General features: G+C 34.4%; 1 protein-coding gene across 4 annotated transcripts in view; it reads left to right on the top strand.

Moving 5' to 3' along the window:
• The window catches only part of MICU1 (Mitochondrial calcium uptake 1), a 416,685-nt gene that overhangs the window by 359,387 nt on the left and 43,147 nt on the right, over positions 1–14,151 (top strand). For all 4 annotated transcript variants that reach the window (XM_081728782.1, XM_081728781.1, XM_081728780.1 and 1 more), the window contains exons 8-9: positions 9,872–9,988; positions 12,823–12,947. In XM_081728782.1, the coding sequence (XP_081584908.1) occupies positions 9,872–9,988; positions 12,823–12,947 (242 nt within the window). The remainder of the gene's footprint in view (positions 1–9,871; positions 9,989–12,822; positions 12,948–14,151) is intronic.

The raw sequence follows: 14,151 nt of genomic DNA, 5'->3' as shown, positions 1-14,151 counted from the left end.
AACAGATTGACAGTATTCTTCTTACGGACGCGATGATAGCGCCACAAGAGATTTTTAGGACTTCTGCAGTTTAGGACTTCTGCCTTTTAGGACTTCTGCCTTTTAGGACTTCTGCCGTTTAGGACTTGTGCCGCGATATGATTTTTAGGACTTGTGCCTTTTAGGACTTCTGCCATTTAGGACTTGTGCCGCGAAATAATTTTTAGGACTTGTGCATTTTAGGTCTAATGCCGTTTAGGTCTTGTGCCTTTTGGGACTTCTGCCGCGTCCCCCGTTGTTAGGGGTGTCCTAGTATATGTAGAGATTGCTGGAATCAAAAAGGACCTCACTGAGCGCCTGTAAAGCTAATAATCACAGAACCGGAAGTAGCCGGTGCCCACAGACCTTCAGAATGCTACAATATAGAAAAGATGAAGAACATAGGAACTACAGGAGTGATAAGCACTCTAACTCAGTCTACTGAACGACCTAGTCGAACAGATTAGAACTGAATTACAAATATTACAGGACAACAACCTAACATAGCGAGTAGCACTCTCACGCTACTGCACAAAGACGAACCACAGAACCTAATAAATATCCTAAGAAGAAGAATGGAGGACGTCTTGAATGAAAGAATCAATATTATGTTGTGGATATTATATCAATATCAACAAAAATATTTCAGCCAACATAGATAGCAGGATATACAAAACAGTAATACGAGCAAACGTAACATATGGCTTCTCACTCTTTAAACTTCAGGATATACAACTACAAAGCACAGAAAGATTCTGAGTCAAAATGGCCAGAGAATATACAGAAATGTAGGAAGCGTATTGTATATGCAACATTACAAAACTAGAAGACTTGATGACACCGTAACAAAAATTTCGCAAATAGATAAGTAAAATCAAATTTCTATAAGGATTTCGTTGAAACAAAGATCACAGAAAACTCGGGAACAATAATCGAAACAATAACCAACCTCACAAAACATTAAAATAGTAATAATAAAAAGTTTTTCAATTGAATTCCATGTTGTGGCTTTGCCTGTTCTTCGCATGTAAAGGCGTTCAATCTGGATGAACTTAAAGAATATGATTCAGAACTACCTAAGATCCTGCTTCCAGTATAAAATCCTATCTACACAAAATATATACCTTAACTTCCAGCGCATTCTGTCCACAATAAACACATTAACAGAAAATATACACATTGAACAAAGTAGCCGTTTTAAGGCTAGACATCTCTCACCCGTTTGGGCTGAAATCAGACTTGACTTGACTTGGCTTGACTCCGCTCTCTTCACCAGAATCCTTGTAGATGAATGGAATGACTGCATTCGAAACGTCGGATGCCAATACCTTCACCTGGCTGATAGCCCGAGAAGACTTACTAAAATTATAAAGGTTGTTATGGCATCTCCGATTTGATAACGAACTTGTCAAAGGAATAACTTCCTTCATTAAAGGCATTGGAAATGAGACTACTTGGAGCCTTACAAGTTAGGTACTATTCCGACATTTGCCTGGTGCGCATGAAGAAAAACCTCTCTCAGGATAGACGTGTCTGGAAACAACAAGTACAATATTATACTGAAAACAGTCCTTCTCCCTCCAACTTCCACCAGTCCCCTTTGAGGTATGAACTATGAGATTGCCACGGAAAGAATGTAAAGAAATTTGCAAGTACATTGGGTGCACTTGGTACTCTGAATTATTTGATTGGAAGAGTCTGTCTATCGCGTGGGTCTATCCAATGAACGGTTTTATCTTATGCCCGTTTCATCATCTCATGCGCTTCTCCCCTTGGTGACTTAACAGAGGTTGATAAAGAATATATATCGTACTATGATGGTATAAAATGGATAGATGTGCCCTTACTTCATTCGGTTTCAAACAAGTACCAAACCTTTTTAGAAACAATTTTAATACTGCATTAGTGGCCCCAAAGAACATTGAGAAAAACTTAGCAGGTTACACTGTGTAAAAGTTTCTTCACTAATGCGATTGAGCCCGCGGGTGTCTATGAAGTCTTGTGTACAAGCCAAGACACTTTAGTAGGCATGACAAAGAGGAAGTAAACACACGAGACTGAAAGATCGGATTCGGGGTACCAAATACGTATATCAATACTCCAAGGCACAAGCATATCATCGATGAAGTTTAATTGATAAAAAGTATTCATCACTCATAGAAGACAGGCATACGAAAATTTTTCTTTCGAAAAAAGAAATCAAAGTTAAGTTTGGTCATGGGTACATTGGTCAAAAGTTGGAGTAGAGTAATATTGTTGACACCTTCACCCTTCGTCACCAAACAGTGGAGGAGAAGAAAGATTTAGACGTGCATATTCTGTGGAGCAACTAGATTTTTCATTTATGAGTGTAAACATTTAATTTCCATACACCTGTAGCACCATAGCGAGTCTCAAAGAGAACCGAGCTCCGTCGTGACTACTGGTAGGAGTTTCAGTGACTGCACACTGCTAAGATTTCAGCACACTGCTTATATTGCTCGCGTACTACAAAAACGAGAATTTCTTATCCTCTGTCACTCAATTCGACAGCTGACAGCATGATCTTGAGAACATATTAGATATAACAAGTTGATAACAATAATTATTAGTTAAAAGGAATCCAATCCTAAACATTGGCATAATAAATTATTGGACACCCATATTACTCATACACAGTGTGACAATATTGTGATACTTGCATGTATATGAATCACTATATATCGAGTTTTCATACAGGAAGCGAAAGGGCAGTCAAGAGAGCCTTTTGAGACACAAGTATGCATAGTTAAATTAAAAACAAAGTTTAGTATGAAATTCATAGATACTTCAGTATTCGGCAAAACCCATTAATCCCTACAATATGCCGGACACACTATATACCAGAGAAGCAAGAATTATAGTAAATTTAAATGAAATTTGACAGACCCGAAAGAAAGATATCAAACTGCAGAGAACTGTCTTAATTTATAATAACCACTGTAACAATAACAATTAATATATTTCTTCTTTCTAAGGGTAAAAAAAAAAAGATAAGTCCTTTCTACTTTTTAAAGAAATCTTTCAACTAAGAATTTATGCGTTTAGTTGGTCTCGCTCTGAGCATACAGAGAGAGAGAAGTAAGCGGAAGGGATTCAAGGAGGATATTTTGTCATAGCAAAGCAGCACGGACAAATAAAAGTGTAAGATTGCTTTGACAACAACGCAGTGAAATTGAACTTTTAAATAAAATGAAATTATTATCGTATGAATAGGGTGCGATCATTACGGTGATACGTTTATCTTCTATTATAGAAATATGAAAAAAAAAATTACAAGTAGTTATTTAAGGCTTTAAAGAATTAATTGACGAAAAGAAAGGCAGAGAGGGCGATTTTTTTTTTCATATCCGTACACACCCTATCCCAATTAAATACTTTTCCTTACATAAGTCTTGACAATGCTGACAGCTATCAGCAGTTAATATAATTTTTTAAACAATCTCTAAGAATTTGGAGGAGCAAAAGATTAAAAGATTTTGCCAATTTGGACCACAAAATCTTGAAGAAACGTCATTCTATAGTGTTTTTCGATGATTTTAAAATCTCTTTGGTCATAAATGGTTACTTTTAATCTATTTCTTATCTTTGAATTTTTTAATTCGAGTAATAATTAGTCGGTTTTGATTAGATTTACAAAGTGTTCAGTTATGATTACTCGCAATAAAATTTAAATGCATGAAGAGTTCCAACATGACGCAAGCGTATGTTAATAGTAAAGTTAATATTTATGTTTACGCAGATGAGTTGTTTACGACCTTTAAAATCGTGTACAAATAAATCTCGATAACTGAGTCGTTTTGAAATCTTATAGTTTTCACTAGTGCCCGAAAATAATTTGGTTACATGCTTTCACTGTAATGATCAATATTATTAATGTCAAAGATAGATCCTTTCGCTTCGAGTCTGACATATTGACTGTCTATATAATCTTCCTCGGTTTAAGTACAAATGTGTCTACATGTTTATGACATTATACAAGATTTTTAAAATGTGATTCTACTCATAAACATAGTCAAGCAATATTTTAAACTGAGTTCTCTTTAGGGTTCCAATTGCCATAAATTTTCATTTTTAGGACCAGACGGTAAGAAAAAGAAGAAGTAACCATTTCTGACCCAAGAGATTTTAAAATCATCGGAAACACTATAGATTGACATTTCTTCAAGATTTTGTGGTCCAAATTGGTAAAATTTTAGAACCCTACTTCAGAAGTGGCGTGAGGTAGAGAAAAAATAACATTTTCGTGCAAATTGCCCGATATAATCACTATTATAAAGGAAACATACATAAGACTTCATGTTTCAGCATTCTTGATCTTTTCAGAAATGTGGGGAATGGTCTTTCCGGAAACGAAAAACATGAAAAATAACACCATTTACACCAAAATTTGAGTGAATCATTTAGAATTTAAACATTGTAAATCATAAAATTGTCTAAAGTTAAGTGGACTAGATGTAATTGCTCCCTTTCGAAAATTAGAATATGTCAGCTATTCAATATTATTGAGACGTGGTAACTAAGACATATATACTACTACTACTACTAATATTAATAATAAAACATTTTACCAAAAACTAAGCGCATCAATATGCATTTCCCTCGAACTTGAAGATGACCACTGAAACTTGATTACATTCCCTTTAGATAGACCACCCATACGAAAAAAACAGGCACCTGTACAGTTAATGTCAAACAGGTGCCTGAAAATAAAACACGACTTTTCACCTGTACAGTGCCTGGACTTATCCAGTTAATGTGCCTGTATAGACGCAAAGAACATGCATTTTCAGGCGTCAATCCATACAAGAAACCTGTACATGCAATGTACAGCATATGTTCAGAGAAAAAAACAATTTAACAGGTGAGGAACATGCTGTTTTCAGGATCACAAACACATAATCATAATTTATTGCATCTGTTCATCGTCATACAACGAAATTGGACATGTCATTTATATATGTACCAGTATACATAAACATACATACTATTATTACATATAGATTCTTATGGTTTCACTAATTTACCTACTATACATTTAATTTTACGTATACGAATTATTTTCTACATATTCTTCAACCGAGTAAAAGCAATGTTCTATCAAGTACCTTTTAAGTTTGGATCTAAAGCTATTGACAGAGACCTGATTTTTTATACATGATGGAAGTAGATTGTATAGTAGAGTACCTTTTTGCGTAACACAAATTCGTATACATGCACATGTCCAGAGAAAGAAACAGTACATGTACATTGCATGTATAAGGCAAAATACAAGTGCTTTTCAGGTATGCAGCACCCATTTAGAACACCCAACACCCATTTAGAGCACCCAACAGAATAACTGTGAAGTGTTTGTACTTTGCCTGTATACACACATGTACATTGCATGATTATTATTATTTTTAAAATTATTTACATGCACTGAACAGGCAATGTGTATAATGCTTGTACAGGTTACTTGTGCATTGCATGTTGATTAACTTTTTACATGCACTGAACAGGCAACGTGTACAGTACCTGTACAGGATATGTGTGCATCGCATGTTCATTTACTTCTATGATTTTATGTTTTATCATTTTATTTTATATGCCGTTAGAATTAAATAAAGAAAATTAGTAATTCCGTTCACATTTTTGCTGACATCTTGTGAAGATATTTTCAATCATTAAACCTGTGCATGTATTGTGGCTGTACTTCACAGTTAGCAACCCCAGTTTGCAGGCAAATATTACCAACATGAAAAACATACAAGCTACTATAAAGATCCATGTTTCCTTTACACGAACATGCTTTGTATATAAGTGGCGTAGCCAGAAACTCATCGAACGGGAGGCTTAAGCCATTAACATTACTAGAATATTTAGCTGAGGGGGGCATGGCCCTTACTTCTGAGAATTGAAAGAATTTTTCAGTGGGGGACAACATTGCCCCCTCTAGTTATGCCTATGACTTAAACACATACACATATCTATATATACAAAAGACAAAGTTCAGAGTGACTAACTAACTGATTGATTAACGCATGGGTCAAACCATTTAAGCTAGAAACTTGAAATTTGGACAGTACATAAAATATGTGATGTAAGGTACCAGTAAGGAAGGATTTTTGGAAATTCAACGAAGAGGGAGAATGGAATGGGAAGAATTTTTAAAAGATGGCCGTACTACCGAACCCCTTACGGTTAAGACTTGAAATTTGGTATTTGGATTTCTCATTTGAAATAATTTGACAGACATTTTAGCGTTTTTAAAAATTATTTTAGTAAAAAAGGGAAGAAAAGGTGAGAAAAAAGGTGTGGGGATTGCAATTATTGTAATAAGACGTCGATATTTCGGAATCTCTGAAAGTTAGAAACATGAAATTTGGTATTTGAACCTCTTATTTAAAATATAGATTTGTATTTCTGTTTTTATATCTATATGTAACCTAGAAGGAAAGAAAAGGGCGGGAAGAAAAATGTGTGGAGGAATACAATTATTAAAATAAGATGTTTATATCTTGGGATCTGGGAACAGAGTCATGAAACTTGGTATTTCAACTTAAATTCGGTATGGTTGCAGGTTCATGAGGTGCGAGGCCGTAGGCCAAGCTACAAGCAAAAGCGGTGGGTTTGCCCCCTGTTACTTGAACTGAAATTCGGTATAGCTCGGAATTCTGGAAAGTAAGACATGACACTTGATATTTGAACTGAAATTCGGTATATTTACAGGTTTATGAGGTGCGAGGCCGTAGGCCGAGCCATTACGGGCGTCGGGGTAAGTGGCGTAGCTAGGGAGGATCCAGGGATCTGAACACCCCGAAATTTTTAAAAGTTGTTAAAATAAAGCCTAAAATCGCGTTTTCAGTCAATTTTTTTCCGGGAGAAGACCCCCGGTTCTCCTCGAAATGAAATCCTGTCTATGCCATTGTCTGTGTGAAACCTCCAGCTAGCCGAAGGCTAGTAAAATTAAAAGTTACGATGTTTGTCATCTCATCACGGTCAAACGATAAGGCCGAATGAAATATTTTTTGGCATACAGTTAGGCCCAATCTGGGTTATACAGGGGATTTATAATATTCACTTTGATTATAATACATACCCTAAGGGGGAGCAGTGGTGACTTTTTTTTTCTTAACGAAGGATTAGTATCTCACGAGCTATTCAACTTATTAAGCTGAAATTGGGTATATTAGCTCGTAATTAAAAATACACAGATATATCCCCTAGTGTTTTCGAAAATTCACTCTTTTAGGGAGGGGAGAGGGTATTTTCTATATTCTATATGGGAAATTGATAATGTGTTATATGTAGAATAACCCAAAACGGTCAATATTTGTGTTGAATCTATAGTTTTCCGGGTCGCTGAGATGAACAATGACAATTACGAAGTCGTTCAATCCAAGTTTAGCCCCATCGGCATTGGGGAGGGAGGAGGCGCGGTATTTTTATCAATTGTTGGTCTGACGAAGCGAAGCGAGTACGTTCAATATTAACATTATAATCTGCTTCTCTGCAAGGAATCTTTCGGTAGTCTGGAAATTGCTTGTACAACACATGTTTAACTATTCCTTGTTGGGTGTTTACCGTGTAGCTGTACATTACCTGTACATTGTTGTTAGCAGTAGCTTTGTAAAGCCAATGTATAGTCAATGCAAAACAGACATCAATCCAGGTGTACTTTTCTGTCGAATTGCATGTATTCTTCACAGGAACATTCGTTGTACCTGCAACATGTAACATGCCTGTGTACAGGCTACTAAACACATAGTGTACAACCCAAGGTTTGAGTGACTGTACAGTGCTTGTTTATTTCAAACATGTTAACGTTAAGAACATCCAATGTAACGGGAATGTTTCGGAAGTCTGGAAAGGGTTTATACAACACATGTTCAGGCATTTTTTATTAGATGTTAAACATGCAGCTGTACATCGCCTGTACATTGCTGTTAGCACGAGTTGTGTGCTACCAATGTACGATCAATGCAGAACAAACATCAATCCAGCTATTCCTTTTCTGTCGAATTGCATGTATTCTCCAAATATGCATTCATTGTACATACAACATGTAACGTGTAAAGGCTATCAAACACATACTGTACAATGCATGTTTTGAACACATGTGCAGTGCCTGTTCATTTCTTACATGTTAACATTAAAAACAGCCTCTGTAAAGGACGTGTTTTTGGGGTCTGGAATCCGTTTGTACAATACGTACTCAACTATTCTTTGTCAGATGTTAAACATGCAAATGTACATCGCACGTACATTGCTGTCAACAATAGCAATGTACAGCCAATGTATGATCAATGCATAACAGACGCCATTCAAAGTATACTTCGTGGTCGATTTGCATGTATTCTTTTAAAAAAACATTTAATGTATATGCAACATGTAATATGTCTGTGTATAGACTATCAAACACATAATATGCAAAGCATGTTTTGAACGCATGTGGAGTGCCTGTTCATTCAAACATGTTAACGTTAAAAACAGTCTCTGTAAAGGGAATGTTTCTGGAGCCTGGAAGTCATTCCTACAACATTTGTTCAACTATTCCTTGTCAGGTGTTAAACATGCAGCTATTCATCGCCTGTACATTGTTGATAGGAAGGGCTGTGTACAGGCAGTGTATGGCCAATGCTCAACAGACGTCAATACAGGTGTACTTTTCTGTCGAATTGCATGTTTTCTTCACAGAATCATTCATTCATATCCAACATGTACCACATCTGGGTACAGGCTATCAAACCTATACTGTACAGCGCATGTTTTGAACCCATGTGCAGTGCTTGTTCATTCCTAACATGTTAATATTAAAAACAACCTCTGTAAGGGGAATGTTTCTGGAGTCTAGAAGTAGTTTGTACAACACCTGTTCAATTATTCCCTGTCAGGTTCGACATGCAGCTGTACATTGCTGTTAGGAAGGGTTATGTACAGACAATGTATGGTCAGTGCAGAACAGGTGTACTTTTCTGTCGAATTGCATGTATTTTTCACAGGAACATTCACTGTACATGCAACATGTAAAATGCTTGTACTTAAACTATTAAATATTCACTGTTCAGCGCATTTTTGAGCGCTTGTACAGCGCTTGTTACTTTTTTAACATGTTGAAGGCAAAACCAGTGTCTGTACATGCACTGTACATTGATGTTACCGAGCTCACTGTACAGCGTATGTCCATTTACCTCAAAATAGATCTCAGTACATGCACTTATAGATCAAGAAACGCCTGTTTTCTTTCATGAAACAGGTACGTAACATGCAACATGCATAAAACAGGACCTGGAAAAATGTAATACATGCACTAGACATGCGTTTCCAGTGCCTGTACAGTACCTGTACAGATTTTTCGTTTTCGTATGGGCAGTCACAATTTAAATAAGAGAGTGAATGGGCAATATATATAACCATATCATCCAATAAAGTAAATTCAATTGTCGAACTTTCGGTCCGAATAATGTGCTTCTATAAAATTTCATGTGAAACAATCAAATTTTGAGTGGGAGGAGCCGTCAAAATATAAGTTTAAGTTTGAACACTACATTTTACTCATATCCGATAAAGGAGCAAAATTACGAAATTTTCAGTTAAACATACTATCAGATCTCAATTGGGCCAACCAAAATTTGGGTGACAGAAATTTTTAAATGAGATATTTTGGATACTTCGATTGCAATATACTTGCAAATTTTTTTTGTGTGTGGACACCATATGGTCCATAATTTTTGTTATATTAACTTTCTAAAATAATATGCCTACTTTCATTCATGTTATGTGATGGCCACTTACTAACATACTAAATATGGAAAATGAAGGTAAAAATGATATGTATTTTTTTCTATTCCAGGGTGTGAATTCTGCTCTTTCCACATTCTTTTTTGGACCTAATATGGATCAGAAATTGACTATTGAGAAGTTTTTAGAATTCCAGCAACAGTTACAACGAGAAATACTAAGTTTAGAGGTACTATATTATTATGTAAATAGTTTTAACTTTTTAGATTTTTTTTCTCATATTTTATTGATGCTAAGTTAACCTGACGATATATGACTCTCAACATACAGTATTCGTTTACATGTGTTTGATAGATGTAATGGTAGGTTATTGGCCTGCTGAAACATTTTGGGGTAAATACAAGTTCTCTTGTAATGATTCCTATTGATCTTTGTAGAAAGTAAGGAAACAAGTCAAAAATGCTTATAAGTAGAGACCGGATGTTAGGCAAAATGCCTATTCTTTAATATTAAATATATCATAAAAAATAACGTTTTAAAGCTTATATGGGGGGTTATAGTTTCGATTTAAGGCAATTTTATTTTGCCTATTTTGCCTATTTAGACCTTTACTGCCTAAATAATTGCTTTAGTGCCTAATATTGCCTATTCTATGCATTTTCTTCAAAATAAGCCTTCATTGGGAAAATATATAATTTATGTAACATAATACACACATTTTTACGTATATTATGTGTTTGTAAACACAAGCATGTGTGTACGTTGCAATATATAGCTATACAAGATTAACTTGAAAGATGTGCACATACTTCGGGAGGTGATTCGTGACATGAAAAGAAGACAAAAGTCCTCTTGAATGTCACGAATCATCTCTTGAAGTATGTGCGCACCTTTATGTTCCTTTCCAATTGTCAGGATTCGATTTTCGATTCCAAGTTGGCACTCCTGTCACTTGAACACGACGCAGAACTCGACAACATGCAACAGCACTTTTTGCCTTCTTTTCATGTCACGAATCACCTCCCGAAGTATGTGCACATCTTTCAGGTTCACCCAGTATGTGGAATGCATAACATGCCTCGTTTTTGTATATACAGTAAAAGAAGATATTCTTTAACAAACAAGTATATTGCTATATTCTTTGAACATTATCTATGAATTGAATCTATTTTTTAATGGTATTGAGTATTTATCTTTATTATTTCGAGTTACATTTTAGTGCCTATTTTACTGCCTATTTTTAAATTTTAAGTGCCTATTTGCCTGCCTATTTTCCAGGTTTTTAGTGCCTAAACATCCGGTCTCTACTTATAAGTGATGTGGAAAATCATTCATTGCCTTTTTATACTCTGACTAAAGCATAAGTTGATCTGAGAGAAAACATGATTCTAAATGGCACTTTAGACGTCCTATTACTTATTGTATAACAAATAAAATGATGATCCCAGAATTGTAGCAAATATATTTTCGAATTCTAGCATCTTGCTTTGAGAATCCTAAATTAGAAAATAAAATAAAAATTTAGCTTTTGTTTTGATGAAATGTTTGTTATTTGAGTGATGTTAATTATCTATATAGATATCAGCATTTCTGAAGAAAAAAGCAGAATTTGGGAATTCACAATTAGTTTCAAGTATTGTTATATTGAAGAAAAATCTCTGCTGCTGCTGCTGCTGTTATTATTATTATTATTATTATTATTATTATTATTATTATTATTATTATTATTATTATTATTATTATTATTATTATTTGTTTATTTTGAGTTTAACATATCCTTACAGCACCGATATAGATTGAGAGCTTAACGTGTTATCTAAACCACATGTATTCTCATCAGCAATCAAGCCCATCTCTCCTGCATTATCTTTTCACAAGGGCTCCTCATTGTTATAATTATTAAGAAGCTTGAAATAAAATTCATAATTAACTAGAATAATGAAGAGTCTTATTTATCTTAGTTCAAACTCTCTGAAAGTGAACTCCTGATGACGCAGTGCTCAGTCTTGAAATTTTCTTGTACTATATCATTTAACCATGTTTTATGAAGTGAATAAGAAAAAGCCTTCTTGAATACTACCCTGTCTTTTGAACATCTATGATTTATATCACAGTGTTATCTCCATGCTTCCTAATGCTGAACAAATAGTATTATCTAAGATGATTAGTGTGTATTAACCAAAAGTTGTATTGTTTAGAAATTGTAAATAAATTAACAAGCTTTATACAAAAATAACTGATACTTTATTGAAATTAAAATCAATTATTAACTTTTTTTAAAAAATAAAAAATAAAACAAGATATTGCATTTATATTTTACTTACGCGAAACGTTGATTGAAGTGAAATTTCACTTAATTTGTAACTTTAAAAATACCTTTATGTTAATAAGAAAGAAGTAATGAAAGTGGAAATCAATTAGTTTTAAAACAAAAAAAAAAAAAACATAAACAATGCAAACAATATACTATAAGACTAAGTTTTCTTTCTATTTCATGGTTTGTGTGGTTCTTTTTTAACTTATTAAATGAAATGGTGGAAAACGTGTTTGTGAGCTTGTTCCATTCTGCTATCTTCATTCGACCAATTCTTCCCTCAACATTTATTTGAATTTACCATTCTGTTTTTTAGACCAGTAGTTCCCAATTACTTCAGATATGCAAAGCCCCTTTTTGTTTTAAGGGAAGGTACAGATCCTATACCTTTAAATTTTGATACCTATGTTGTAGTAGTAGTTGAGACTTTTGAGAAATAGGTAGCAATATCAATAACTAAATTACAAAACTTTATTTATGTTATAAGCATACAATATACAGTGAGTTCATGGCATGATTTATAACTTTTATAAAATTTCAGATGTAACTAATGCCATGAAGCCACTAAATTCGTTCCGCGGACCACTAGTTGGGGAAGACTGTTTTGGAATATAGAATATAATTAAGGGACGTTAAACTAAAAATCTTATTCCATTTATGAAATAAAAGAACGTGCTATGAAAATGTCTATATTATTTATTTAAATTCCTATCAAATATTAACCATATTGGTGCAATAATCCTTTTCAGTTCTTGCGTAAAGGTCCAGATGAAAACGGAAAAATCTCAGAAGCTGACTTCACAGAATTGTTGCTTGCGTATGCTGGTTATCCACAAAAGAAGAAAGCACGTATGCTGAAAAGAGTGAAGAAAGCGTAAGTTTTTTGTTCATGTGAAAACGGTATCACAAGGTAGACCGTTTTCGTTTCAAACTGTTTTTCTGCTGACAAAGCACTGGTCCTATTTTACTAACTTTGTCATTAACGCCATCAGAGTGCACTATGTTATAGAGGTTTTATGGAATATTTACTTGAACAAGTTCAGAGCATGTTTTACGCCAGCTTGCCGTTATAACAATTCGCTTATGAGCAGAAATAATCCTGAGCAATAAACACCTTCTATCGAACACTCAAGGCCATTAAGACTCGTCTGGCATTATATCTATTCTCTGCAAGAATCAATTCTTAGCTGAAGTTATACTTTCCCTTACTTGTTATGGTTGACAGGGTACAGTGTTACCTATTGGTATACTCTATTTTAGGCCATACTTTACTTACTCCAGCACGAAAGAATCTTAGGCAATCTAAGTGGAGGTGGTTTCTCAGATTTGGGTGTAGGATATTAGGAGATATAGATAAATCAGTGATTGCGAAAACTTTCATAAGTATTTGTAACTTTCAAAAATCTCATAATGTTCATTTGCATGTTCGTAAGTTACCCAGAAGATGGATTCCGAGACAAGAGACAGTTCCTCAGGAACAAGAGTTCCAAGTCTTCAGAATTGCTTCACACACTGTTCCAAATGAGATAATCAGTCTTGTTGGGAAGATACGAGGATGACAAAACATTATGTATACACCAATGTTCATTAAATCTTGCATGTACACTGTAGTTCACAATTTTCTGCATTTATTACATTTTCCCTTCCATCCTTAGCTAAAATTGAGTGATTAGTAAGTGGAGATGATAAAAAAAAATCCTTGTATGGAAATGTTTCCAAAAAACATTAAGAAATAATAAAATTATAAGCTGAAAAACAAAATTAAGCTCGATTCAGTGAATCTCGGCAACCATACTTTCAAGGTTTTTAAATTGTATTATTATTATTATTATTATTATTATTATTATTATTTAGTAGCGAAGGAAAATTCAGAATTTCCATTAAAGGAACTGGGTAAGGGACAGAAGGGAGAAAATGTTAAATTTATAGGTTTAAACCTAATGTCTACAATGTCTGCCAAACATATATTAGCTTCTGTAAACAAGAAAGAAAATACTTCTCTCGTGAGGCTCGAAGCGGCGCGGTATTGCTAGGTAAGGTCAGTGTATGGTATGAAATAGGAAGCTTTCTCAACAGAG

This window comes from Thermobia domestica, chromosome 10 (assembly GCF_964235325.1).
Source record: "Thermobia domestica chromosome 10, izTheDome1.hap1.1, whole genome shotgun sequence".
Classification (NCBI taxonomy): Eukaryota; Metazoa; Arthropoda; class Insecta; order Zygentoma; family Lepismatidae; genus Thermobia; species Thermobia domestica.
This window is presented reverse-complemented; position numbering and strand designations above follow the sequence as displayed.